General features: G+C 39.8%; 2 protein-coding genes across 6 annotated transcripts in view; both read left to right on the top strand.

The window, feature by feature from the left end:
* The first annotated feature begins 1,754 nt into the window (after positions 1-1,754).
* On the top strand, positions 1,755-10,454 carry nutf2 (nuclear transport factor 2). Of its 5 annotated transcripts, none has more exons than XM_050073593.1 (5): positions 1,755-1,846; positions 3,234-3,355; positions 5,236-5,307; positions 6,276-6,374; positions 9,481-10,454. In XM_050073593.1, exons 2-5 carry the CDS (start codon positions 3,257-3,259, stop codon positions 9,592-9,594), a joined length of 384 nt encoding a protein of 127 aa, XP_049929550.1. In that variant the 5' UTR covers positions 1,755-1,846; positions 3,234-3,256; the 3' UTR covers positions 9,595-10,454. The 5 variants fall into 5 exon arrangements, with proteins under 5 accessions (XP_049929550.1, XP_049929552.1, XP_049929553.1 ...); XM_050073595.1 differs by having other exon boundaries at positions 1,769-1,839; XM_050073596.1 differs by having other exon boundaries at positions 1,809-1,846; positions 3,246-3,355.
* Positions 10,455-11,964: 1,510 nt separating this feature from the next.
* Positions 11,965-27,992, top strand: part of edc4 (enhancer of mRNA decapping 4) — a 33,613-nt gene continuing 17,585 nt past the window's right edge. Inside the window, exons 1-22 of the mRNA XM_050073065.1 lie at positions 11,965-12,183; positions 14,536-14,698; positions 14,895-15,006; positions 15,333-15,432; positions 16,632-16,818; positions 17,115-17,262; positions 17,348-17,452; positions 17,658-17,770; positions 18,015-18,098; positions 18,217-18,312; positions 18,569-18,668; positions 20,050-20,230; positions 20,522-20,588; positions 20,783-20,874; positions 21,452-21,630; positions 22,861-22,940; positions 23,932-24,064; positions 24,156-24,451; positions 24,665-24,895; positions 25,339-25,440; positions 25,666-25,809; positions 27,838-27,874. Of these exons, the coding sequence (XP_049929022.1) occupies positions 12,096-12,183; positions 14,536-14,698; positions 14,895-15,006; positions 15,333-15,432; positions 16,632-16,818; positions 17,115-17,262; positions 17,348-17,452; positions 17,658-17,770; positions 18,015-18,098; positions 18,217-18,312; positions 18,569-18,668; positions 20,050-20,230; positions 20,522-20,588; positions 20,783-20,874; positions 21,452-21,630; positions 22,861-22,940; positions 23,932-24,064; positions 24,156-24,451; positions 24,665-24,895; positions 25,339-25,440; positions 25,666-25,809; positions 27,838-27,874 (2,838 nt within the window). The 5' untranslated portion in view covers positions 11,965-12,095. The remainder of the gene's footprint in view (positions 12,184-14,535; positions 14,699-14,894; positions 15,007-15,332; positions 15,433-16,631; positions 16,819-17,114; positions 17,263-17,347; positions 17,453-17,657; positions 17,771-18,014; positions 18,099-18,216; positions 18,313-18,568; positions 18,669-20,049; positions 20,231-20,521; positions 20,589-20,782; positions 20,875-21,451; positions 21,631-22,860; positions 22,941-23,931; positions 24,065-24,155; positions 24,452-24,664; positions 24,896-25,338; positions 25,441-25,665; positions 25,810-27,837; positions 27,875-27,992) is intronic.

The raw sequence follows: 27,992 nt of genomic DNA, 5'->3' as shown, positions 1-27,992 counted from the left end.
TTTTTGTTATTCATTTGGGGTTTTTTTGTTTTGTTATTTATTTGTTGTTTTGTGTCTTTTTTTGTTGCTTTCTGTCTCTGTAGTCAGTTTGTGTCTCTGTTTTTGTTGTTGCCCCATTTGATAGTTATTTTGTGTGTTTTATCATTTTGTCTCTTTTAGGTACTTTTGTGATTTTCTTTAAGGGCATTTTGTGTCTTTATTTGGTTGTTTTGCATCCTTTTGTGGTTATTTTGAGTGCTCTCAGTTCTTTAAAGCAGATCAGATCAGATAGGAAAGGTATGTGTATCTTTGTGGTCTGGTGGATTTGCAGCTGCATGCTCACTGGACAAACTGAGACGAAAAATACATATACACACACATACATTTTAGACTGGCATCCCAAGCTCCCAATCACATGCCTGCACACACACTAACAATTTAGCCGCTTATGAGTAAAGTGAAGAAGTTGGTGTAGAAGTCAAAAGTCGGATCAAGGACTTGTTTGGGCAGTTGGCTGGGAAGGAGCTCAAGTTTAGGGTGGAGTGTTTAAGTCACCACCTTAGTGTAATTGTGTCCAGCAGTCCTGGAATAAGAAGTGAAGTATAAATTACATAGAAGGAACTTAAGTGTTTTTGAGGGTATGTTTCTACCGTTACTTTTTGCTATTAATATGTGACAGAAGTTTTCTCCTTGACAGTTTGCCTTCACGTGACAACTGAGGAGTGAATGAGTAAGCCAAAGATAAATTCAGATTCTGTACCACATTTTGCTGCAAAACAATCTTAAAGCAGTTTGGTGCTGGGAAGTTTGCACAGTGGATTTATTAGAGCCTTCTCACTTGAAACAACTGTCTGCCAGGGACTGTTGGTTCAGTACAAAGTGTAGATAGTAAGATCTGTGGATTAGCTAGAAAAACAGGGACACTGTTTCTAGAAGTGATTTGAGAAATTTTGAAAATGAAAGCCTTTCTAATTCTGTCAAAGTACATCAAATGTGTTGCCTGAATATTGCGCATACAGTGATTGAGTAATTGCACTTTCTACCACAGTTTTAAATTGCATTAATAAATGGTCTGAACTTACACATTTCATGCTCAAAGAACCTCAGTCCCAGAGCTTCCTGTCTAAATCCTTCAGAATGTAAAAACGAACACAAAGCCTGCGCAGAAAAAAAAGAAAAGACAGAAAAGAAAAATACACAGGCCCAGGGTCAGGATGTTTGTGTGCATATTTAAGTGAAGTACCAATACAACAGTGTAAAAATAGTCCATTAAAATTAAAAGCCCTGCATTCAAAGACATCCTCCCCCCTCCAAAAAACAAACAAACACTGAGATTTGTACATTTGTTACGGAAATAAAAAATGCAGCAGAAAAAAAATCCAATGCTTTTTCCTCAGTGGTGCTCCAAAGTGAGGCCATAAGTCAAACTGAGAAACAAGTCTTGTACACTGTTAGGCTTTGCATCAGTCAAACTGCTAATGTGCAAATAAAGCTACAACATGTCACAAACAAATACTGACCATGTTTTATGGCCATATTTATTTGGTCGTAGAAGTCACCAGTGTTTTTGTGGCTATTGTTTACATTACTATTGTAAAGGAATGCACACCTGTTTTTGCTTTATTTTTTTCTTTTTGTGTAGCATAAAGAAACTACAACTGCATTTCGTCCTGCAACAACCTTGTGTTGTAACCTACAATAACACTAAATGACCTTGTTTCCTTTTTTAAAGGTCCAAAACTGTTCCTATATAAAGACTACAATCCCCATAAACCACCGCGGCGCAAACGCCTTCAAGTGCGTGCCCTCGTAGGGGAGCAGACACTGCACTGTACGATCGTGCAGCCGGCCTCGGCGTTGGTAAGCGGTAAGTTTTTATTACTTATTTTAGGGAAACCGTCCTATGGAATAGTGAATGGAAACATGTGTGAAAACAAAACGCGGTAGTTATGTCCTACATTTAAACAGGTATAAGGCAGTATGAGTGGTTCAATTGACTGCTCCAACCCGGTTTAGGGCCAGCGTTGGGCACGCCTATGTAGGGTAACAGTTAGCTGCTCCGGGTTTCCAGAGCTGTGCGCGCGGGCCCGGAGGAGGCATCAACACTTGGAGGAGACGGGGTATTTTTAGCCACTGTTGAAAAGGCCAACGCCTGCCAGCCAGTTAGCTAACGTCTAGAAAATATTATTTACCTGACGCCTAACATTAGCTGGCGGGGAGGCATACGAGGTAGCTGTATGAACTGTATTTATCAACACAGGCTAAGTTAACGTTAGCAAACAAGACAGCTGGGAAGCTAGTAGCAGCTACTTAGCTTATGTCAAGTAACGTTAGCCATAACGTCAGAGCTTTTCGATTTATTGACGTTTCTAACTACGCTCATTTTACGGTTCTGTTAGCCTTAACTGTATTTACCTAAACCTATAAGTGTTTGTTTCCCGTCGGTGTGTGGGGTACGTTGTTTCGAGTTCATTGCTAGTTTTCAGAGCTCTCGGATTGTTCCAGTAAAAACAGTGCATCGATATGTGGAAGCACATGACTTGTCCTGTCAGTGTCACCCAAACGGATAGACTGTTGAGGCGTGTTCGGCAAAAGTCGTCCGGACCATTTTAGTTAACGTAGTTTAACTATTTGTGGTTTTCTCGCCGTGTGGTGATAGTCATACACCCGCAGTGTACTTTGAGTCTTACTGTGTTTTGTTGTTTTGGTTTTAATGGGGTCGGCATCAAGAAAACTTAACTTAATGTTTTACTGAAAATATGTCAACTAAGTGAGCAAGTTTTGTTTTAATCTGTGTACTCCGGATAGTGTATTTAGCCTTTCTGACACTGTTTTGGTCTGTAAAGTGAGGGTATACACTGGATTTAAATACTGCATTTATAACAGTATTGCTACATTGGAATACCTATACCAATTGCCTTGGAGATTATACTGTGTTGTAATGTAGCTGCATTTATAAGAATTTTGTTGAACCTTGCTATGAGGAGTGTCTCTAATGTTAAATTAATATTACTGATATAAATTGGGGTGGACAAAATATTAGAAACACTGGTCAGATCTCCCATAGGTGCTCAGTTATATGTTATATGCCATAGCATATGACTCACATTGTTGTCATACTCTTCTACCTAGCCAACTAAGCAGCCTCATTAAATCAATAAGGGTGCTGCTGTTTATGTTGTATTTGGTCTTTTTCCCCCCATTTTTCCTCTGTTTTTCTGACCTGCTCCATTTCCATCTCTCGATCCTCCCAGTGTGTGTTGCAGGGTGATTCAGGATGGTGGACCAGCCTCTGTGGGAACAGATAGGATCCAGCTTTGTGCAGCACTACTACCAGATGTTTGACAGTGACAGATCACAACTTGGATCCATATATGTGAGTGTAACAGAACCATGCTTTAGCTCAGTTACGAGATGTTTTACCTCAGGGCTGGGCTGAACTGAATTATGTTCTTGGCTGTCCCAGCTGTTTTGTCCTCTTTCACCAAAGCTAACATTTTTGGCTTTTCCAGTCCAGGTATGAGTCAGTGAAAATCAGAGGCTAGGTGAGGTATCAGCTCACCTATAGCAGTTTCACACCGGCAGGGCACCGGCACGGTTCTTGTTCCGGCTCTGGCTCTGTTCTGGAGTCTCAGAACCTTGGTGCTGTCTGGCGAACCAGCCCGTGTCTACACCAGCTTAAGCGGAACCAAATTGGGAGGACGTTACTCCGCATCACTCAGGCGGAAGTAAACATAACAGCGGCAAGCAGAAATAAACACAGCAGCCGGCAAAGTGACAGATCGCATGGATTATCTGCAAGCTTTCGCTTTGTTACTCCAGTTATTTGTTTTTGTCTAACAATCCAGAATGCACCAACTGTTGATGATGAGAAGACGTAGAAGACTATTACGTATAAGGCGAATGCTACGTAAAAAGTATATGCTCGTGTTTTTATAGATATCTATGGTCTTCACAGCCTAGAATGTCACACGCCCACTTATGATGTCACGGTTCGCAAGGTAAAACCAACTATTTTTTGGTTCTGCTGTGAACCGACTTTTCAGGTTATGAACCAATTATTTTTTCGGTCTGAACGCGCCGGCTGGTTCAAAATTGGGTTCTGGAACCAGAACCGTGCCGGTGCCCTGCCGGTGTGAAAGCCCTACTAGTGAGCACACCTGGTGGGTATGTCCACAGTTGATTTATCAGTGTCATGGATAATATCCTACTTCACAAATGGATAAAAAGACACATCATTGCACAGCACTGCCAGAGGATTTTGAAAGACATTTAGAGCTGCGAGAACCAATTGGTTAATCAATTTGTCGATAAACAGAAATTGAATTATTTTTTTATAATATCATGCTTGTTTAAGTGATGTTACAAGCAGGGAGGCCAAATTGTCTCTGGTTCCAGCCTTTCAAATGACAGGATTTGCTCGGGATTGATTGGGTAAACTGAATGTATGCATTTTGGACTGTCCAGACAAAACAAGCAATCTTGGGCTCTGGGAAATTGTAATGGGTATTTCTCATAATTATTATTATTATTATTGTTATTTGCCATGTTATAGACAAAACAATTAATCATATTTATTGTTGTCAAAACAATTGTTAGTTGCAGCCCCAAAGGTTATATTATATCTTTAAGCACAAAGTGTATAAGGATTTTTTATGAATATAAACATGAGTCTATCTCTCTCTATGTTTTTGCTTATTATTTGAAAAATGTTTTTTTTTTTTTTTTTAAATGGGCCTGCTGATTGAATGAAAAAGGTAATAAGCCTACTGCCTAAGAAAATTAAGATTAGTCAGGTGCACAATCAGCTGGTATAAGTCATGTAAAGACAGATTTACTGTAATGCGTTCGCAATGACAGTACTTAATTAAATTCGGAACAATATAAATAGCCTTTACATGTGTGTAAGAAGGTTATCATACACCACCAATTGACACTTTCTGTATTTTATTTCAGTGTTATACATCAAATTATCTAACTCAGACCTTTTATCCACATCATCACGAAGAAAAAATGCACAAAATAATCATGAATTAGTTTCATAGCGCCACCCAAGCCACCACCACCCCCCAGTACAAACCTCTGTCATAACTTCACACAAGTTTTTCTCTTATGTCAGTCTCAAACAGATAGAGCTTGAAGGGAGCAAAGCAAGTATCACTTGAGTCATGTAATGTGGCGATTTTGGTATAACTTTCATCTGTATCTCTACCTCTGTCTCTATCTTTCTCTATCTCTCTGTCCTCCTCCACACAGATCGATGCGTCATGCCTCACATGGGAAGGACAGCAGTTCCAGGGAAAAAGAGCGATCGTTGACAAACTCACTGTGAGTTTATCTGGTAATTTGTGCCATATACAGAGGTAACGTGTAACAGGTAGCTGGTGGCCTAAGTGAGAACCACACTGGCAGTTAGTATGTTGACATACACACAAAAAAAGGTCATTTTGAGAAATCTGGTTATGTAGGTAATCAGACAACCCACAAAAGCTGGTGCAGGTTTTTTTTAGACTCTGGAAACCCACTTATATAGTTGATAGACTCCTTTCCAATTGTCAGTAGACCAGAGCTGTGCACATGGCTCTGCACCAGACGAGCATGCCTTTCTGTGTGTGTAAGGATTTTTATTTATTTTTTTGGTGTGTAATATTCAACGTTACGGACAGGCCAGAAAACAGGTGAGTAAACAGTAGAAAGCAGCATGGAGGCCTGTGAAAATGGGGTTACTTCTTTTACATATCTCTATATAGCAATGTTTGAGAGCTGCTTGGGTGGAGTCAAACAGTATTGTGTGACGGCATGTCATTGCATCTCGCTGGTTAAGGGGCTAAAATTAGGGCATTTACCTGGGTGTCGTGTTTCCATCAATGCCAGTCAGAACCGAAACCAATAAATTCCCGTGACCACTGCAGAGTCCTGGGTGTGAATGCAGATTGTTACCTTTTGCCATTACATTAATAAGCCAGATGTTAGCAGGTGTTAGTTGTTTTTCTGTGCAGTGGAAAAGGGGCTTTACATGCACTGTAGTCACCTGGTTACTGTAAAAGTTGTGTAGACATGCAGCAGTCAAGTCAACAGATTTCTATCCAACCTTTTTGTAACCATAGTACAATTTTACTGAGGATTTTAGTTTTAATTATATATTATCAATATTGTTATACGTCTCAATGAAAGTAGTTAAATAGAAGTTAAAGTACTCATAGGTAAATATTTTGATTCTGTATATTCTTTCAGTGTCTGATATTCCTGTATTAATTTTCTCTTGTGTATTCTTCCTCTACATTTTTGTGTGCCAGAGTCTACCCTTCACAAAAATAGGGCATAGTATAACAGCGCAGGACCACCAGCCAACTCCAGACTGCTGCATCTTGAGTATGGTCGTAGGACAGCTAAGAGTAAGTAGCGCTATCCTTCACTCCTTATTTTACAGCATGTTGTCTGAATTACAGCCAGATCCTCACACATTGAATTCTTAAGTATGTATGTTTCAATTTGTACCAGTGGTCAAAAAAATCTATTAAAATACTAACAAAATGTTCAAACAGACAAACTATGTACTACTCTTTTTTTAAACATATGGAGTAGTACTCCCCAAGGCCTATCAACTTTGATGTGTAAAATTGTCTGCTTCAGTCATTATGTCAAGCATGTGCTCAGAGTTGACTTGAACTTCTGCCCTGAGGCCTGTACTACGAAGCAGGATTTGGTGTTAAAGAGGTAACTTTAGGGTTAACCCTTAGTTTTCAGTACTTCAAAGCTGGTTCATGTTTTACTGGGATACATCATCGTGGTAATTTCTGCCGAATAGCTAACCTGCTCCAGAGCAGGTTACCACAACCTGTCAAAAGTCCATACACAGACTAATCAGATCACTGAGGAAAAAAATGATCCCAACATGGACAAAAGGCCTGTGTGAACAGCAAAACAGAGTATATGTTTTTGTAGGTCAGTGGAATAATTTCATCGTTTTAAGCTTTCTATTCCCCCTCTCGTTTTATGACCGTGAAGACATGATGATTTTAGCTGCATTTTAATTTTCTTCCTGGAGTGATAGCTGAGAGTGTGGCTTATTTTACACACTGATTCCATAACTGCAGCTCAGAATAACATGAGACACCTGTGTGATGAGAACTTGAAATGAAAACCAAAGAAGAATAATCCACACTGTTAAAGCTACAGTTGGTAACTTTTATGAAAATAACTTTGTGTCATATTTGCGGAAACTGCCACTATATTCTGAAAGAAGTACATAAGATGCAAAGTGTGTGGGGAAAAAAAAATCATGTCCCTCCTCCTCTTCCTACTGCCTCTTGTGGCATTCACTAGAATCAGGCTGCAGTGCAACTGTAACAACCAATCAGAGCAGAGGAGTCTCTAACGCAGCTGTCACTGAAGTCAATTGCTCTGTGAACTGCAGTCAAAGGGTTCATCCCAGTATCCCCCCTTGACTCCTCTATCCTCAATCACTTGACCTGGAAGTCGATCGAGACTTGCCATCTTGAAGCAGGTCTCAATTTGTTAAATGTGCTCAGAGGAGTTGAGGAGAGAGGAGGCTTTCAGAGAGGAGGGAAGCGAGGATACACGAGTGCAGCCTTTGCGGAAGTCTATTACCAAGTGACGCACACCCCTGATTGGATATCAGTTATTGATTGGACAGCTGATCGGACTGATCTGATACATCACAATATCACTGGAGTTTCATACCAGAGGGAAGACAGAGAACAGATTGAACTCAAGAGTATCACTCCTAAGTTTCATATTTTATTTGTTCTCTGTTTCACCATCAAGTTAAAAATCTGAACAAGGAAAGGAAACAAATGACTTTATTAATTTATTAGAAAGATTTTTCTCTTCACAATCTGTTATTTCCGTCATCAACTTTTATTATGGATACAGTCAAAGTCAGAGAGTCTGTCTGTCAGCAAGAAACACTTTAACATCACTGACATCACTCACACTGAGGCTGATCACTCCTGAGTGTTGAGTTGATGAGTTACAGAATTTTAATTTCCCTGAAACATTTGGCCTAATAAATTGTTTCCAGTGTTCAGAGACACCATAACTATATTCTGGATTATTAAATAATAAACTCACAAGCAGAATATCATTAAATACAAATGCAAAAAATGAAAAGGCCTAAATCATATACTGTATATTATAAATACAGAACACAGGTTGTTGTTCATGTGCAGGTGATTGTCAGACAGAGAGAACACACTGCTGCTCTGTTACTGACAACTGTATCTGTATCTTTATCATTATATATGTATATGTAACACTATATGATAACTGTATCTGTATCTTTATCATTATATGTATATATATAACTATCTGTATCATTGTGTATGTATACATAACATTATGTGTGTGCAAAAAAGTTTCTATAGCTGTTAATAAAGCCTCCTGACAGCTGATCCAGCTGTAATCAGCTGCTGCCGTCATCACAAAGGGACGTCGCTTCACGTGACATGTCAGAGAAAAAGACGTCTCATTTCTCTAAAGACATATTTCCTCGTTCCTTCTCTCCTCACCCTTCATCCTCGCATATCTCCCCTGTGTCTCATGAGGGCAGAGCTAAGATGCGAGGAAGAGATGAACCCAAACTGTCAAACTGGGCAGCACTGATCAAATGTGAATCAAGATTCTGTTACAGCATTGCCTGTTTCTTGTCTCGAATGTTTTCAGAAACATATTTGAGAAATGAGAAAGTTTGCTGGCTGGTTGGCAGTGCTTGGTACTGTATCCAATATCCAACAAATACAACATGCTAACATTATTAGCATAAGCCTATGACATTTTACATTACATAAATTAGCACAGCAGAGTTTTTCTCCACTCATACAAAGCCAAGAAAAAAAATCTATTTTGTTTCATTGTCATCACAATTTATTGTTTATCTGTGAAATAAAAGTAAATAAGAGCTTCGTTTCCACTTAGGGAATTGGTTTCAAATCACAAAAATAAAAGGATGTCTGAGTTGGCGTGACAAGCAGTGGGGAGGTGCACATCAGGCTACAGCGTATGCTGCTGCCGAAAGTATGCCGTTGATTCAACACACAGGTATAAATCCCGCTTTAACTTCTCTGGTTTCTGGCTTTTCAAAGAAGACTGCTCATGATCCCAAATATTGATTGAACTTACCAAGGCCATGGAAATAACTTATTGGAATTCTTAATTTAGATGTTTTTCCCCTGCAAGCTAAACTAACCAGCCTTGATTGGAGCTGGTTATTTGGGACGGTAAACCCTGCACCCCACCTTAAACATAGGCGTTCAGTTTTGAGTTTCTTGACTCTAACTTTAAGCCAAGAGACCTGGGTTCTTTGCATTTTTTTCTCTGACTTGGTACAGAAGAAATTCCATGACTATTTCACCGAATGACTGAATGGTACTCCTCACAACTTGTGTACTAACTTTGATGTGTACAATTGATAAATTAAATCACTTTACTGACAAGTTTGTCCTGAACCTCTGCTGTTTTTATTTGCATGTGTGTTCGCAGGCAGATGATGACCCCATCATGGGTTTCCATCAGAGTTTCATCTTGAAGAACATTAACGATGCATGGGTGTGCACCAATGACATGTTCAGGCTGGCTATTCACAACTTTGGCTAACCCCCCCTCCCCGCGCTGGTGGGCAGGGGCAGCCATAGTGAAGGGCACCATATGATGAAGTATGGAGGGAGGGGAAGGAGGAGTTGAGGATGGAGAGAAGAGAGAACACTCATCCCTCCCTCCTGCTGTCTCATTTATGCCTGCTTGACAAGCAAGCAAACACCGGATTCTAGATGTCAATCACTGAACCTCATCCAGGTGGGTTTTCAGCCCAGCCCAGCCAGTAGAACTGCGACGCGTTTCTTTGCTGAGAGCCGGTCGACCAATCAGATGCCCCTGTCTGCTACTCCGCTGATCTGCATGACGCTGGGAGTCCCCCATTAGGATATCTACACTCCAGAGCCACCAGAGAGACAAAACAGCTGACCGGCGCCATTAACTCATGCTCTGCTCTGCTCTCCACTCCACTGTTATTTACTTAACTATAACCCATTCTACTCAACTGTTGACTGCACTGCTGTCAACTCAGTTCTGTTAGCACTGTTGTTGACTGGTTTGTAGATCCATGTTCAGGTTCAGAGTCGGCTTCATCAGTTCCGGCTCCTTGTGTTGTAAGTTGTTTTTAGATGCCACTTGTGTGTTGCCTTAGCGTGTTTAACTGAGTTTTATCTTCCTTTACACAATTATTAACTTTGCCATGATTCACCCTCATGCCAGGTTTTGCTCGTGCAAACCAAAGAGTCATGGAGGACATAAAGTTTGACTTTGCTGTGTGGTGGGCTCCTACATATTCTCTCTTGCTCGCTCTCTTTCTCTCCATCTGTCTCTCATTCATTCTGTCTTTCTCAGTCTGTCTTTTTCTCTCACACACACACAAACTACAGCCACAATAGACAATAAAACCTGGACTTTTTTCATAACAGTGTGGCCTTGTCTCTCCTTGTCTGTCTCTCCACAGTAAGTCTTATTACAATTGTTTTTAAATGCATATTGTTTTTGCTTCTAGCAAATTAAGTATTAGTTTGGGTGATCTTACTGCAGAGGATCAGCTGGGAAAAGTGACCATACTTGGTTTATATTTATTGTGATTCAGTTGATTGAGAATTGTCAAATAAACGCGAGTCAGCCATTGGTCTGCTGAATCGTAACTGGGCTGATACTGACCTTATTAAGAGGATTGTGTATCTGCCAGATGTGACCTATCCACAGTTAATACAGTTTGTCAATGTTATAAAACTCACTCTGTGTTAGTTACATTCATTAAGTCATGACAGGCTGCCAACTCAGTTTTATTAGCACAGTGGTGGAGTGGAGGAGAGCAGACTGATGATGCAGGTCTGGAAGTAGGAGCTAGTCACCTGACATGCACATCAGTCAGAGCCTATATATAGAGTCTGGAGTGTGCCCACTGAATAAATAATAGGTCTTCAGTGTTTATATTAAGTAATACCTTGATTAAGTCAAATAGCAATAAATAATTAAATCAAATTGGTACTAATATGAAGCCATTAAAAACAGTTTAAGTTACTCAGATTAAGTAAAATACTAATTATCTGAAAAAATATTAAACTGGATCTAAATTTAACTTGCTAAGGATCTTTATTATGTGAATATGAATCACCACTTTGCCTTCCAGTAAGTGCCACTCATCATGTCAAACATTTCCATTTCTACACAAGAATCAAAAACCTGTAGGTGTATTTAGATAGGGAGAACCAAAATGGCCAGTAAAGGAAAAATGAAGGCACCATGAAACTATGATAAAATGTGTAACTTAATCTATTGCAAGACATTTGACGGAAGAAACCCTTTGTATCAAAGATATCTGGTGCACAGGGATAGAAACAGTTCACAAGGATGGGGAACTTGTGAGGAAAGTACTTGGCCATAATAACACAACACTGTGCCACCAGGAGGCCTCACCGAGGATTGTTTGCTTCTATTTGGATATTATTAGGACTATTAAACTATTAAATAAATGCCATGATAACATTTAAGTTTGATGACCTTCCAGTTTACTGGTTCATGTATATAGGTATATATTTACAAACTTATTCATCTAGTTGTTAATGCCATATCTCTATAATACTGGCCATTTTTCAGTTATAATTTGAGACTAGGAACCAGGAAAGTTAACCTGAGATGAGAGATGCTACCTTGACGACTTTAAAGACCATGAGGCCAAGGGTTTGGTCTGCCATGCTGAACTCAGCTGCTGGTAAAATTACCAAGGAGCAAAGGTCAAATACAAGAAAAGCAGAACACAATTTAAAATTTCTCTCCACCAGCTCACAGACACAACGTTCAAATGTCTAACAATTAGTGTTGCTGACTGTGGAGGGCGACATTATGCCTTGCTGTGTACAATATGTGTACATTACCTCAGAAGTTGAGGTAGGAACCAATGACCTGCCGCAGACCCGAGTCGGAGCATACGGCGCGGACATGACGGAAGTTTAGACGGTTGCTCTGGGTGAACGAAGGGAACACTGACAGCATCGCATCAAACAAGAAATTATTCTCGCCCCCTATATTAACCCAGTTTCCCCCTTCCCTCACACATGGCGTCCAATTCTAACATAGATATTGAGGGTGCGACCCAGCATCTTCGGGACATCCTCAAGCTCGACCGTCCCGGGAACAGCACCGGTGAGTGAACCGGGAATGAAAAGCGGCTGCGCTAGTTTAGGCCGCAGAGGCTAATGGAATGCTAGCTAACTGAATTGGTACCTAGCTAACATGAGTTGGTTTAGCGCGCTGCTGTACTGGAGTAAAGTTAGCACAACAGTAGTTTCACTGTCCTCTAACAAAAGCAACCCACCGCATGGAAACACAATATAGATGTCAATGAGTGTGCACATGTATTTTTTAACTAATTTAAATGTGGTTAGGTTTGTCGAAATGTTAGACCGCTAACTGCGCCGGAAAGGTTATTTTCGCAAGTGTTAGCAACGTTGCGAGCTAGCTTATGTCTCTGTCTATTTTCTGGGGTAGGAAAGCTGGCTATTTTGCCGCTAAGCGACGAAAATGAAGATAAAATGTTTTTTTAATCGAAATTATCTCTGTAGCACCTCCTCATTTATGACTTAAAAGCAGTAAATAGAGATGTGTCTCTATAACGTATCGCTTGGCCAGATTTATTTCACTGCTATCAAGAATTAGCTCGAGCCTCCATAACTGCGTAGAAGGTCGGTGTTCTTGGCTAATTTCGACACACTCGTTTGAGGGATGTTTGTGGTTCTCTCAGACAAGTAATACTTGGTCATTTGGAAACTTAACCAATCAAAATAACCAGGTTATTGTAAGGAAGACACTACTGGCATTAGAGGAGATGGAGAAAAAGAAAACACAGATTTCCTTAAGTGTGGACTCAGTCGTGCTTCAGAATGTTTTGCTCCTGTACTAACGCTATTTACCTTTGTAGTCTAGTGTTATGTTGTGTATCTGTTTTGGGCAGTACACCATATTCACATAGCTACAAACTAATATACGGCTATGGACTGTGGAGGTGCAGAAACAATTGATACACATAAAAAAATACGATGAAGTATGTGATCATGTGATTAAAGGCGTTAGCAACTTTTTCAAGCTATATATTTGATTTAATCCACATTATAGCAATAGCAAAACCAAACATTGTGTATTGAATCCCTCGGACAGGATTTATATTCCAGTTGAATAGTAAAGTATTTGATCTGCTCCTGATCTTATTATTGTTAGTGAAGTATTAGCATGCGTTCTTTAGTACAAGGCTCTGCAGTAGAAGTGGATTTTATGCTTTTTTTTTAAATCATATTTAAGTATTTGGAAAGACAGCATGCTACTCAAATGGCTCGCTCTTGATGCCAGTAGATGTTTTTTTTTTCAGCAGGCATTGTGATTTGTTGTTAGAGGTAAAGAACAGGTGTAGGCTAATTGATAAAATTGATTGTTGATCTGTTTATTTATTTATCTTATTATTTTTCATTGTGCAATAAAGTGATTACAGAATAAGAAAAGGCAGGTACATGAACACATTAACAGCTAATTATGTAAAATAAGACCAAGACAAATAATGAAAACCAAAAAGCAATACGAGGGTAGTAAACAAGGCATAAAAAGGAGGTTTAGCAAAAACTGGACGCAGATGGATGTGTGTGGTGTGGGGGGTTATGTGTGTGGTTGTTTATGTATTTGTGGTGCAATTGTAAGAGAAGATTGAGCAAATGGGGGTCTGATTGACTGAAGTGTCCCAGTAAGTAATGGCTGTCAGCCAGCATGCACATAACTAAGCAGACCTTTGGAACAGGAAGGGTAAACATAAATTGAATGCAGTCATTATTAATGTCAATAGTTCTATCTCCAGTTTTCCTGCTCTGATGTATCAAATGTGTGTGAAAACAATATTATGCTACAGAGAGAAGTGGTTTGTTTGGTGTCTGAAAGGGAGAATGATAGGATAAGCATCTCACAGACAACTTTGTCCTTACTTATAAAAGGATGTAATTGGTATGTAGGAGGAGCCTTATTAGTTGTACTTTGTTACTCTGTCCAAATGACTAAATATATTAAAAACAAAAGATAAACAACTTACTAAGAGTAATATTTATAATATCCAATAATTAGGATGCAGGTGATGGTGACATGGTTTTTCTCATGGAGAATTCTTCCACCTCCCTATTTGAGTCTAGTTACTGAAGACTAGGGCAAATATTAACCTGGAATATTGATACCTTCTGAGGTGGATTTTTGTCTTCTAATATATGAAAGTATAGTCAAAATTAATCTTGAAACACTAAATGTTTTTAAAGTTTAAAATGGATTTCTTTTACACTTATTTGTGTAAGGTTTTGTAGGTATTACAATTCTGTATTGGTCTGTGAGCACTGTCAGAATAATACAGTAAGATACCTTTAGAACAAATATTTTCTCTTTGCAGGCGTTGAATTCTCCATCTTGATATTCATTTACATCTTTGTACAGTGTTTTAACATAATCCCTGCATTTATTATCTTTCCTCAGATGCACCATCGACTGATGGCCCAAGAATGCCATCTTTTAACGGAGAGCTGAATGGGCTATTGGGAGCAGCAGGCCTTCTGGGAGGCACTGATCGGTCCACCATGTCAGAATCTAGCAGACCCATCTCCACAGACCTCAGCAGTGCTCAGGAGTGTCAGATAATGTGAGTTCGTTCTTAGAATCAATCACTTGTAAAACCTAGTAGTTAGGCATACTTTGTCACATGAGGCAAAAGCACAATGAGATCTCTATCTTCTATTTAAATCTCATCATTAAAATGCAGAGACATTTTTGTAAGCACTTTTGTTATTGAGAAACTAAATCCCTATTGAACTTAAATGTATATGCTCTAATTTCAGCTGCCTTTCGGGTGATGATCGCTCCACCTGTATCCCCATCACCTCCAACAATGTGGAGATTGTGGCAAGTCAAGATTCCAGCATCAACAGCAAGGCTCGTGGCAGCAACAAGGTAAGAAGCCAAGTTGTTTCTGTTAAGTTTATAAATCAGGGGGACGGAAATAGAAATCTACAACACTGACAATGTGTGAGAGTCAAAATGACTTACCAGAATGTAGTACTTGCTTTTGGACAAGTGATTAGTTACAGTGCTTTTTAAAAATTCAGATGTCTGCCTCTCTAATCAGGAAATAACTTTTTTTTAGAGAATACAAATGATCACAGAAGTATACATTTATATGAGATAAGTGTAAAGTGCAAGGTTCATTTATTGAGCTTTAACTTAATGAACTTTGTTTAGAGAACATTAATTGAATGGTGAATGTTTTATTCATTCAGGTGAAGATTCAACCTGTTGCCAAGTACGACTGGGAACACAAATATTATTATGGCAGACTGATAGCCGTGTCCAACTCCTTCCTGGCCTACGCCATCAGAGGTGAGAGTCCCGGAATGCCTTTTTTTTTCTTCCATCACTTGACACAAATATCAAAAAGCACTTAAGATAAACAAGAACTACTACTACAGACAGTTCAGGTTATCATACATGATATGTGGTGTTTACAATACAGTGCTTTCATTTTGTTTTTAATCTAAAGCAGTGGGAAAAACCATAACAATTCATGCACAGTGTCTTCATAAGATATTCAAACCTCTTCACATTTTTCAGACTCTTGTGCTCTAGATTTAATTTTTTAGTGGATAAAATTGCCATTTTTGCCCATTAGTCTACACTCAGTAACCCATAATGACGAAGTAAAAACATTTTTTGTTTGTTTTTAGACGTTTTTGCAAATTTATTTTAAATTAAAAACTGAAATCTTCCATGTACATAGGTATTCAGACCCTTTGCCATGGCAATCCAAATTGTAGTCACTCTTTTGCTTTAATTCAGTGTGTTTGCTTTAATTATCCTAGTGATGTGTCAGGAACATAATCAGAGTCCATCTGTGGCAAATTGAATTGATTAGACATAATTTAGGAGAGCACACACACCTGTGTATTCCTGGATGTAGACCTCTGCGATAAAATTGTGGCGAGGCATAGATCAGGGCAGAGGAATAATACCGTAAGTACTGTAAAGCTCCAAGAATCACAGTCGCTTCAATAATTGTGAAATGGAAGAGGTTTCGAACCACCAGAATTCCTTCTAAAGTTGGCTGTCAAGCAAAACTGAGTACCAACCAAGACCCCAACAGTCAGTGTAAAAGAGCTTCAGCAACAATGAAGAATCAAGAGCTTGATTTTTTTTGAAGTGCTTGAAGTAAAGCTTTAATAAACAAGTTTAAATACAGTGTATAAACATTAGTTTCTTCTTTACCTGTGGTGATGCTCACAGCATTGAAAGAAGCACATGCAAAAGAAACATGTCATGTCACTGTCTACAGTTAACATAGGAACTATTTCCTTAGTAAAAAGTATTTCTATCAAAAACTGGTGTTTGTGTGGGTGTAAGAAGGAAGCAGGAAAGTATTATCCCATTCTACTACTTACAGAGATATTTTCATATAATATGATCAGATAATTGCTCAACTATCTGATCATATTATATGATCAGATAGTTGCTCAACTGAATTGAGTTCTGTGATACTACACGCCTCTTTATCTTTTTCTTTAAACAAACATCTCTTCCCTCAGGAGCCAATAACCATGCAATGATTCGTGTCCTGAGTGTGAGTTTCGCCGAGCGCTCCCTCCTGAAGGGCTTCACTGGAGCTGTCACAGATCTGGCTTTTGCCCACCTCGACTCCTCCCTGTTGGGTTGTGTAGATGAAGCGGGCAACCTGATGGTCTGGCAGCTCACCTGCACTGGAAACAAGATACTGTATCCTGACATGTGGGAGACATTGGAAGGGAGTGTGTACAGTAGGAGGGTGTGCAGGTCTATGTGCGTCTCTGCAGAGTGGATGTTACTGCTTGCCTTTCCACTGTTTATTCATCGTAGTTCTTTGTGTGCTTTTTAAATGGAAATAATACTCACAGCAGCTCAAACTGCCTTGTGATTTTTACACAAATCCCTGTGTTATCATAACCTGCTTTGGTGTAGTAGTAATCACGGAAACCAATCTATCAAGAAATTGTCTTTTTTCCCATATTTACCTTAACCCATGCTCCCTGCAGTGATCAGGTGGTGGTTCATATCCAACGGCCAGAAAACACTCCACTGAACTCTCATCGTCGCCTCATCTGGTGCCCGTTCATCCAGGATGACAATGAGGAGAACCAGGACGACACCAGCCAGACCTTAGCCCTTCTTCACGAAGACATGGTATCAGTGTTTTTGCTATCAGAATGGAATCAGGAGAGAGAATATTGGGAACTTAGCATCCATAAGTTTACCATCTTTTTTCTAGGCTGAGGTGTGGGACCTGGAAGTCTTGAGGGCCAACAACAGCAGTTGGCCTGTCGATTCCACGGATGTAAAAGAAGGCCTCATCACAGTCAAGGGACATAACCAGGTAGGAGTCAGGATAAAACTGCAATGGAAGAATTTTTGCAGAATGTTTGACAATATGCAAAATTATTTTCAGTACTAAAAATGTTGTTAATTTTCATTAGAAAAATAAAACCACAATAACAACAAGTACAAAGTGGTGTGCTGTATGATTTCGGGTTTGTTAGAAGCATTATTTGCAGTACTGATTGTGTATGTTGCCCCTCCAGCGAGTCAGTGAAGGGGCCCTGTCTCCAGATGGAACGGTGTTAGCCACAGCCAGCCATGATGGATACATCAAGTTCTGGCAGATATACATTGAGGGGGGACAGGATAAGCCAAGGTAAGCAAGGAGGGAGGTTTTCTAATGAGCATTATGGTACCGTCATATTTATTTTTATACATTATCATGTAATGTAAATGTCATTTCCTTTAACCAAAAAATAGCTGAATGAAATGAAACATGAGGTCCATGTTGTAGTCTGTCACTTACTGACCTATTGTCTATTTTGGCCCTTACCTACTTTGTTGTTGTGGTTTTCTTAACTTCTTCACTTTACCACTTCTCTTCACACTCTGTTGTCTAGATGTCTTCATGAATTGCGGCCCCACGGAGGACGTCCCCTTTCCTGCCTTCTTTTCTGTGACAACCACAAAAGACAGGACCCAGAGTTAGTATACACTGGTGCACACACAGTTTTCAGTTAAAATTGTGACATCTGAAGCTTTTGCCTTAAATTTTAGGTCTTTTACATTGTCTTTGTCACCTCTGGTCCTTCCACGTTGCAGAGTTCCTTTCTGGCGGTTCCTCATAACCGGAGCGGATCAGAACCAGGAGTTGAAAATGTGGTGCACAGTTTCCTGGACCTGTTTACAGACCATCAGGTCATTGCTTTTCTTCATCATTAAAAATTGAAATCCTATTTATGCACTGTATCCTGTGTAATAAAACATGACCTTACTAAATGTCTTCCTGGAAGTCTCCCATCAAATTGGTGCTTCATACCAGTCCAAATTTAGTTCTCAAATAAAGAGATGTGTTGAAGACTATTCCTGCGATCTGAAGCTCATCCTATTGATTTCCACTGTTGTTTAAGAGCAGCAGATTTAAAGATACTAATGGTGGTTTTTCATCGTTTAGGTTTTCTCCAGATCTGTTCAACTCATCAGTTCTGCCGAGTCTGAAGGCCAGTGTGGACCTCTCTGCTGAGTATCTTATCCTCACCGACGTACAGAGGAAGGTCAGCCCAATGTTTTCAGTTTGCTTTAAATAATGTTCACAAATACTATTATTTTTATGCCCCCACGCCGGCGATAGTCGTAGCCAGAGGCATTATGTTTTTGGGTTGTCTGTTTGTCTGTCCCATCCTCGTGAACATGACATCTCAAGAATGCCTTGAGGGGTTTTATTTAAACTTTGTACAATTGTTCACTTGGACTCAATAATTTGCTGATAAGATTTTGGTGGTCAAAGGTCAAGGTCACAGTGACCTTGCAAATGTGTCATTCTCGTGAATGCCATATCTCAAGAACACATTGAGGGAATTCCTTCAAATTTGGTACAATTGTTAACTTTGATACAAGGATGAACTGATCAGATATTGGTGATCAAAGATCACTGTGACCATGTGTCTGTCTAATTTTCGTGAAAGCAACATCTCAAGAAGGCCTTGAGGGAGTTTCCTCAATTTCAACATAAATGTTCATTTGGAGTTAATAATGAATTCATCAGATTTTGGTGGTTGGAGGTCAAAGGTCAAGGTCACTGTGACCTCATAAAACATGTTTTTGGCCATAACTCAAAAATTCATACACTAATTATGAAAAAAATTCACACAGATGTCTGTTAGGATAAAATGATGAAGTGATGACAGTTTATATCCAAAAGGTCAAAGGTCAGCTTCACTGTGACATCATAATGCTCTGCAAAAACACTTTTCTGGCCATTATTTAGCACCATAACTCAGGAACAGAAGGGCTTTGGTCAGGTACTGAATTACCAGATACTGAATTGGTGATACAAATTTTGGGTGCCCACCTTGAAACTTTGCTAATTTTATATATCTTCTGTGCTACTTGGGGAAAGATATGTGTGAAGCGTCCACATTCTGACAGATATGAATATAAAGTGTAAGAGAAACTTGACAGGTTCATGGAAGCATGCAACTGCAAGGCCGTAATTCTAGTTTTCTTTAGCCTATATTTAACTAGGATCCGTCCCTTTGAGATAAAAAAAATCTCCTTTCAAGGGAGTCCTGGCCAAGATAGGTAGCAACACAAGATAAAAACAAGTGATTGTCAACAGACACAAAACAGAAAAAAACAAGACAGTACTACAATATAAAACATCCCAGTGAACAAAGTGCTGTACAAGCCACGTATCCAAAATGTCAGATAATTAAACAGACAGTTAAACACTAGTTGAATTAAATCTTGGACTATGCCACATCTGAGAGAGACCGTTTTAGTCAATTTTGTTTAAGAGGCCACTCTTTGTAAAACTAGGGTTAGTCTGTCCGTGAAAGTGGCCCATTATTTTTGATGTGTTGGACGTGGTTTCTGGACATTTTCCCTGCCACCCACATAACCGCTTTATACTAGGCTGATGTCTTTTGTTGCCAGGTTCTGTATGTGATGGAGTTGCGGCAGGATCTGGAGAAAGGCAAGGCCAGTTTCACAGCGGTGTCAGAGTTCCTGCTGACCCACCCAGTGCTCAGCTTTGGGGTCCGGGATGTTGCCCACAGCCGATTGCGACACACTGAGGTCCTCACTGCAGAGGAGGAGAGCGAGAGCATGACAACAGGTGTGCAAATTCACTCACACACAAACACACACACACACACGCTTGATAAACAAAAAAAAGCAAGTAACTCTTTTCACTCCAGTAATCTTCGATCTTCCCTGTAACACATGGTTATCTTTAAAACAAACAATTCATTTGCTTTCAGCTTTCAGTTGGGACTTTTTGGGAACACTATTGAATTAAAATGTGCATTAAATATGTAGCAGCATTGATCTCAGTTAACACAGCATTACTTGTGTGTGCGTGCGTGCGTGCGTGCATGCGTGTGTGTGTATTTGTGTTTTCTTTCAGAGGGCACTCAAGGACCCACAGAGTCTAAGTCTGGGATACAAATAAAACTCTACTGTGTTCACACCAAGTAAGTTTCCTTCCACTGCCTGATGTCAGAGTTAAGATCAAATTTGCCTGAGTTGAGCTTTATTGTCCCCAAGGGGCAGTGTGGTTACAGTTTCCAAACACCAAAGACTAGCTTTTCATTTGGAACAGTCAAGTGAAGTCTTAATAATCACAGTCGTCTTAAATTAGCGTGTTTGTGTCTGTATTTGTTTTTAGGAGTCTGCAGGATGTCCAGATCTGGTTTCAGCCCAACTTGGGTTCCAGCTCTGCAGCCTTCCTGCCCCATTCTGATTCCCAAGATGGTTTTGGTAAGTCACACTCCCAAGAAGTCAAAAAAGAACATTTGCGAAGGACAAATCTTTATTTGTACATGTTTCTTTCTCATAGTGTGCATTTGTTAACTTCTGTGAATTCTCCTGCACAAACTCTGAAAAGAGAAAAGCTATAGAGGTTTAGTTCAGATAGAAATACATTGGGATGGGTTAATATTAAATTATTTATTTTTAAAAACAGGTATGTAATGTAACTTAAGAGCTGACTTATCAAGCGTGTTAAACATTTAACTCAGTCTTTTACTAAAGGGATAAATATTTTCATTATTGGAGCAAGTTTTTGTATTTAACTCATGCGCTTCTTTCTGATCTTCCCCCTTTCATTTCACTGTCTCATCTCCTCCATCCTTTGATTTGGTCTTTGACCTTAGATTTCATTAAATGTTTCAGTGCGAAATTATTATAGAAATCGTGGATTATGAATATGAAAAGATGCTATAAAGACACATTGGTTTATTTGCTTTACATGTTTCACATGGCACCTTGTGTGTATGCCTTCTTTGTATGTCAAATATCGCCTAACAAATGAAGCACTCTTTGATTCTGTGTCCAGCAGGGTTTTCAGACCATCTTACTGACCAGAGCTCTGACAAGGAATCAGGAAGTGGCTCCCAGACTGACCTAAGGAAGATCCCATCGCTTCCTGCTCCCACTGACTTCCTGTCAAACTCAGGTGCCAGCAGTGGGACCAAGCTGATGACTCCTGACGCCTTCATGACACCAAGTACTTCGGTACAAACACTTTTTATTCTGCTGTTCTCTATCTTTCTATGGGCTGTCTGGTTGATGTTTGACTCCAGCATGCAGTTTACAAAATAGTCAAAACACTTGAACAGAACACCATGCTTCAAACATTTTCATATTTGTTGCCTAGCAACATCTGGCCCCATGAATAGCACCTTCTCCCACGTATCGGTTGAGTGATGCTACCGGCATTCAGCAGACACAAGACCATAGTCCTGTTTATACACAGTCTTTACAAACTAAAGACCAACTTGCCTACCGACTGTGGCTGATTGAGTTTACATGGAGACACAACTTTAAAGAGCCAAAGATAAAGTGGGTCTTCAGTTTTATCCACGTGTGAGGCGAGAGGCGAGAGGCTGGGAGGTAACTGAAGGATGAGATTTGTGTTATTACTAGACAAAACAAGACTCTCTGATAACATTTTTTCTAAAGATTTTCATCATTAATGTGACTGTCATGGATTCATTTGGGTTGGGACATGACCCATCCGAGTTGTCTACAGGTTTCTTTACTTTTGTCCAGTCTCCTACAAAATGTTAAAGGAATACTTTGATCACTGTGATCATCAAAATGATGATTTCTGTATCTATTACTTACCCCGTGTTTCGCTGAATTCTTGAAGAAAATTTTGTTTTCTGTCATGACTCCACGGTGAACGAAGAATCCAAAAATGGAAAATATTCTTGATGAATTGGAATAAAAGGGGGCTGCGTTAAATAACAGCAAAACCTTATCAAAATATCCATTTACAAAATCTCACACACCAGTGCGGTACAATCAGAGTCTCATTTATTCAGTTGTATTTTCAGCTGCACGCACATGCCACACGCTACTCGTCCCTGTGTGAGAGTTTTTATATGCAAGGGTTTTAACTAACAACTGGATAAATGAGACTTGGATTATACTGCAAGAGTTGTGTGGGAGTTTGTAAACAGATGTTTTGATATAGTTTTGGCCCCAGTTTACTATAGTTCATCAAAAATGTCTTTGTTTTTGGATTCCTCATTCACTATGGAGGCATGCAAGAAAAAGCTATTCAAATGATCATTTTGTGGGTGAAGTATTCTTTTAACTGATGAACATCAGAAAGTATGACAAGGTAAATAATGCAGGATAATGTAGAAAGTAGTGTTTTGAGTAGTTTTTTGTTTTTTTTCCCCCAGAAACACTTCATTATATTTGCTGCTTGTAAATCACTTTTTTGTCACCTCCCAGGTACCGGCCTCTCCTGGCAGCAGTGCCAGCAGTCTGACTATTGTGACAGCTATCAGCAGCAACTCGGACTCAACTAACAGGTGAGCTTTTCTATGCAGTTTAGAAGAATAAGAGGTCAGTCGTGACTAGCACATGTATTTTATAATCTGGCAATATAACAACATTCCTTTTGTCTGTATCCTAATCACATGCACTTAAGATCTCAGCTGGAAATTGGATTGTATGGATTGTTACATTTTCATCATGAAACTTTTTCATTGCTTCTTAACTCTCGTTACTCCAGTCACATAGAACTTACTGGGTATTTTGTTACCTCAACAGCTATTTTCTTTTATGTTAGCAATGGTATGTTTGACTTTAAATTTTTGACCGTCACTACTCGCTACATGTTAGTTGCTTTCTTTCTCATTTCTCAATTCTTCTTCCTCAACTCTGTTTATCCTGCCTGAAATAAGACAGAATTTTCAGCTCCCTACACTTTCCATCTTCAGTCTGACAATGCCTCCACTCTAAACGACTTCCATAAGGGAGGGGGATTGGATTTTCTTCGCAACCAATTTCTAGAGACCAACTTAATGTATCTGCCAGAATCTTATGTCATTTTAAGTCCTCACTGATGTGTAGCCATGCCAACATACCTGTTTTGCCAGGGTTTTAGGAGTGGAGTGAATCGAAGTAAAACAAACTACGATGTCAGGCGATATTGAGAAGACATGTTGCTTTTGAACAGCTTCCATAGTGGCGTCTTTCTCGGCGTTCACTGTTGTTGTTATTACTACTCATTGGTTTCAGCGCACCATTTGACGACGCTTGACAACAGCTTGACATTAGTTCCACCCATGGCGCTGATTCCCCCCCAAGGTGCTCATTGGTTGTTTGTTATATTAACTGAGAAACCGCTGTTTCATGTCACGATGCCAGATGAATCAGTCAACTTGAACTTGGTGCAGTAGGCATATTCAAAGGTCTGGACCCAGACAACTGTTTATCAACTATAGAATAACAACCTCTGATCACACATGTGAATGTGTATCCCAGAGTACAGTGTGTCTGTGTTTTTTTTGTATGCAGAGCTATAGACGATGTGAGTCAGAGTCCTAACAGAGCAGAGAACAACAGCAGCAGCAGTTTGGCAGTCTCCACCTCCACCAGCAGCCCAAGAGCTGCCTCTGCTGTGCTGCTGCCTGGACTGGAGAGCCTACAAGTAAGACTGGACACTCTCCTGCTTCTACCAGCCTCTTAATATTCTGAACAGCATGGTCTTTTTTCATAACACTCCTCATCTCCATCTCCAGGCTTTAGCGTCCCCTAGTGGTCCTCTTGCACTCGACAGCCCTCAGGTTCTGGATTCTCCCCTCCTGCCACCTCTGGCTTCTCCGACCAGGGCGCGCTCCCCTGATGTCATTTCCTCAGCCTCCACAGCCATGTCCCAGGACATGCCGGAGATTGCATCTCAGACTCTGCAGCTTCAGCGTGGAATGGTGTCAAGCTTGGAGCCCTTACCTCTTTCTGCCCTTCAGACAGACAGCATGGCCTCTGCTGCATCTGCGCTGCACCTTCTCACCTCACCACGTACAGCCAACAGCAACAGGTATGTTGATGACAAGCAATGATAATGTAACCTACACAAAAATAAATGCTGATTTAATGGTCCCAATGAGAAACAACTCTTAAACTGTAAGCAAGGTCGATAAGTCCATCTGTGTCTGCTTTTAAACAAATGCACTCCAAAATATGAAACATACTTGCAAAAACACCAATACTGGCCTTTAAATTGACAAGACTGTTGTGTTTTTTGTTTCAGCCTGTTGCCCCTCGAACTCGGAGGTGCTGATGGACCAGTGGGCGGGGCCGTAGAGTCAGAGCCCAGACTCAGTCACACCCCATCTTTACTTGAGAACGCCTTATCACAGGAGAACCCTGGGGTTGGTGGAGGGTCCTCAGATGGTAGTGTTAGCCACACACCTTGGCCAGCTGCACCCGATATCACGAGAGAAACCAGGAACAGTCTAAGAGACAATGGTCTTGGTGACTGGTAAGAATTTGCATGTACAAATACATACTTTAAACATAAACATCTACATGAAGGATTTAACAAAGTTCTAAAAACGTATTTTCAAAATTTGACCACCACTTTACTTTTGAGAAAATGACTTGTATAAAAGTCTCAAGCATTTCATAATGTTTTGTAGGATTGTAACCGCTTTTGTTCTTCCAAACATGGGAAATTATTACTGGTATAGCAGTTTTGTTCACTATTTCCAAAACCCTTAACATACAAAAGAATATAAAGCATCTGGACATGAACACACATTAACATAAACAAGCATTTGCATAAGGCTTGCAAGCATACAGTAAATGGATGACATGGCAATGACAAAATGACTCAGTCAGTGTTTATATCTGTTGAAATTATGAAAGCAGTGTGAAAAACAATTTTAAGAGAGGTTTGTGTCTTGTGTGTCTACTGTGTTGTAGTTCAAGAGAAGAGTCAAACGACAGACACTTGAGCTCACCTTACCATCGACGCTCCTATCACCTCACACAGAATGACAGTCAGGAAGCTGGCGCAGAGCAGAGGTAACACAAATAAACAAGCAGTCTCTTTGTTAATGCAAATACGACACGCCGGTGTCATCCTAGATGATGTCACAAGACGAGGCACAACACAAATTCAGCACTTTATTGATAACATTCTGATTTTATTGATCTTTGATGAGAGAGTATGTGGTATACACTCTGCTACACAGATTACAGCAGCTGTCTTATTCTGTGTGTATCTGTATGTTTCTGTCTTTGACCCAGTGACCCTGATGATGAGGTGGCCAGCCTTGCATCGTCCTCAGGAAACTGTGGTTCTCGTTCTTCTCACAGACTACCGGTTAAGGACTGGAAGGCCTCGCCACGAGGCTCGCCAAAAGTAAAGAGGAAGACCAAGAAAGATGACAGGTATGAGCATGAAGTATGAGAGTATGAAAGTTGGATGTAATAAAGACAATTAAGCAGATCTGTGACGTGTGTGTGTGACATGTAGTTGAAAGAGTGGTACAAAGTGATGTAGAGAAAAAGTTGAGTTGAGAAACAATGTTTAGCTTGTGTCATTTGATATTTTGAATGCAGCATAAATCCCTAGTGTGAGGTAAAAGCAATATAAATAGGAATTAAGATATGCACCGGGCCTCTTGAAATGAGTCACCTGCTGTTTTTATCACAATGAATCAGTCATTTCCATATTTCTTATTACACCCACTCTTAAATGTAAAAAGTCTGTACAAATGATACTTTTTTATTGGTAGAAAATCAGATCTATCTTAAATTGTCTTTTTAAACTCGCTTTAATGATTGATGATGCTGTCAGTGAGTGCATCAGGAAATTGTCAGACAGTCACTTAGGCTTGGTCATAATAGGTTGTTGACTGACAGAGGGAAGAGATTAGTTAGACTTAAATTACTGTTAAGATGCAGTTTTATGTGGACTGATTGTCACATCAAGTAGCAAAATAAACAAGACTGCTTTTAATTCATCCCGTAAAGCCACAGTTGGTAAGATTTATGAAAATAATGTTTTGCCATGTTTGCTAAATATATTGGAATTTGCTAGAATCTATTGTGGCGCACCAAAAACAGCCAATCAGAGCGGAGTAGTCTCTGACACAACTGTTAAATCATGTTAGTCACTGCCCGTGATCTGTGGTCAGACTGTCAAATGAGGCAGTGATGATCAAATATGAGTCGAGATTCTGTTGCTGCATTGCCTGTTTCTCACCTCAGATGTTTTCAGAAGCATATTTTATTGAACTGTGTAGCTATGAAACAAGAAAGTTTGCTGTGGCTGCTGGGTGGTGCTGGGTTTCAGCTCGATTGTTTACAACATGGTGGCAGAGTCACAAAATTTCTCATTTTAAAGCTAACCAATACACTACAGTTTGTTTCTGAAAACATTTGAGGTGAGAATGAGCAATGCAGGGACAGAATCTTGATTCATATTTGACCAGCAGCACTGCTTAGGTCGACAGATTGAGCAGTTCACAAGCAGCGACTTACATAACTGACAGATGTGTTAGAGACTCCTCGCCTCTGATTGGTTTTGATTATGTGCAGAAATGACATTAGAGGAGTTACAAGGTAATGGATTTTTTTCCCACAGATAATCTGTGTCATTTAATGCTGTGTGGACATAATGACAGTTTCAACAAATATGACTTAGTTATTTTATATATAAGTTACCAACTAAAGCTTTAGCAACTGTGGTTATGTGGATTGTCAAGATTAAACTAAGACCAGGTTAAAAATGTGTTTGTAGCTCCAGATACTTTTTTTTTATTACTAATGGTATTTAGTGGAATATTTATTTATATATATATTTCAAGTCTTGGTAATGGAGTCACAAGCCCCTTTTACACTACCTCTTCAAGGCGGGAATTTCCCACCGATGTATCGCCTTGCCATTCTGTATAAACGGTACAATTGCGTAACTGGTGGACAGAGTTGTCTCGCCTTTAAGGCGGCATCAGAGGTAGTAGCAGCACTGAAACAATGTCTGCAAAAAAGGGACAGCCAGGTGACAGCTGGCAGGACAGGGACCGTGGGTGGGACGGGTGTGATGTTTTGACACCGTGTTATGTGTACGACCCTTGGGGAGATTTAAAAAGTAGCTACTGCTAGCAGTCAGCAGCTAACTCGAAGAACAGCAACTGAAAATGTCCGCAAGCTCACGTTTGTTACATGTCACACTAGAGGCTGACGCTGTTGTGTTTCATGTCATGCCTGTCACGCCTCTTTTGCTTCCCTGATGCTGGCATACTGCCTAAAATCATACAGTGGAGTGGAATAATGCTGACGTTGTTTGGTTCTCTGGTAAAATGCAAATGCGGTATAAACACACACATAAACATATAAACAGAAAACCTGATTTGTGTCATTGGTTCAAGTATTATCAATAAAAGTGTTTGCCTCTTCTTTCTCCTTTGTCCTCAGTGAATCATCTCAGTCCAGGCAAATGGACTCTGGTCAGGTAAGGTGATCATAAAACATATTGGCCAGCTTCTTTTATATTCATTGATTGCCACAACGATACCATGAATGGATGAAAAGTTATTTTGTATTTTAAAATGATTTGTACTCTTGGAAAT

This window comes from Epinephelus moara, chromosome 20 (genome assembly GCF_006386435.1).
Source record: "Epinephelus moara isolate mb chromosome 20, YSFRI_EMoa_1.0, whole genome shotgun sequence".
NCBI classification, from domain to species: domain Eukaryota; kingdom Metazoa; phylum Chordata; class Actinopteri; order Perciformes; family Serranidae; genus Epinephelus; species Epinephelus moara.
Note: the sequence above shows the minus strand (reverse complement) of the source record. Positions and strands in the feature narration are given on the sequence as shown.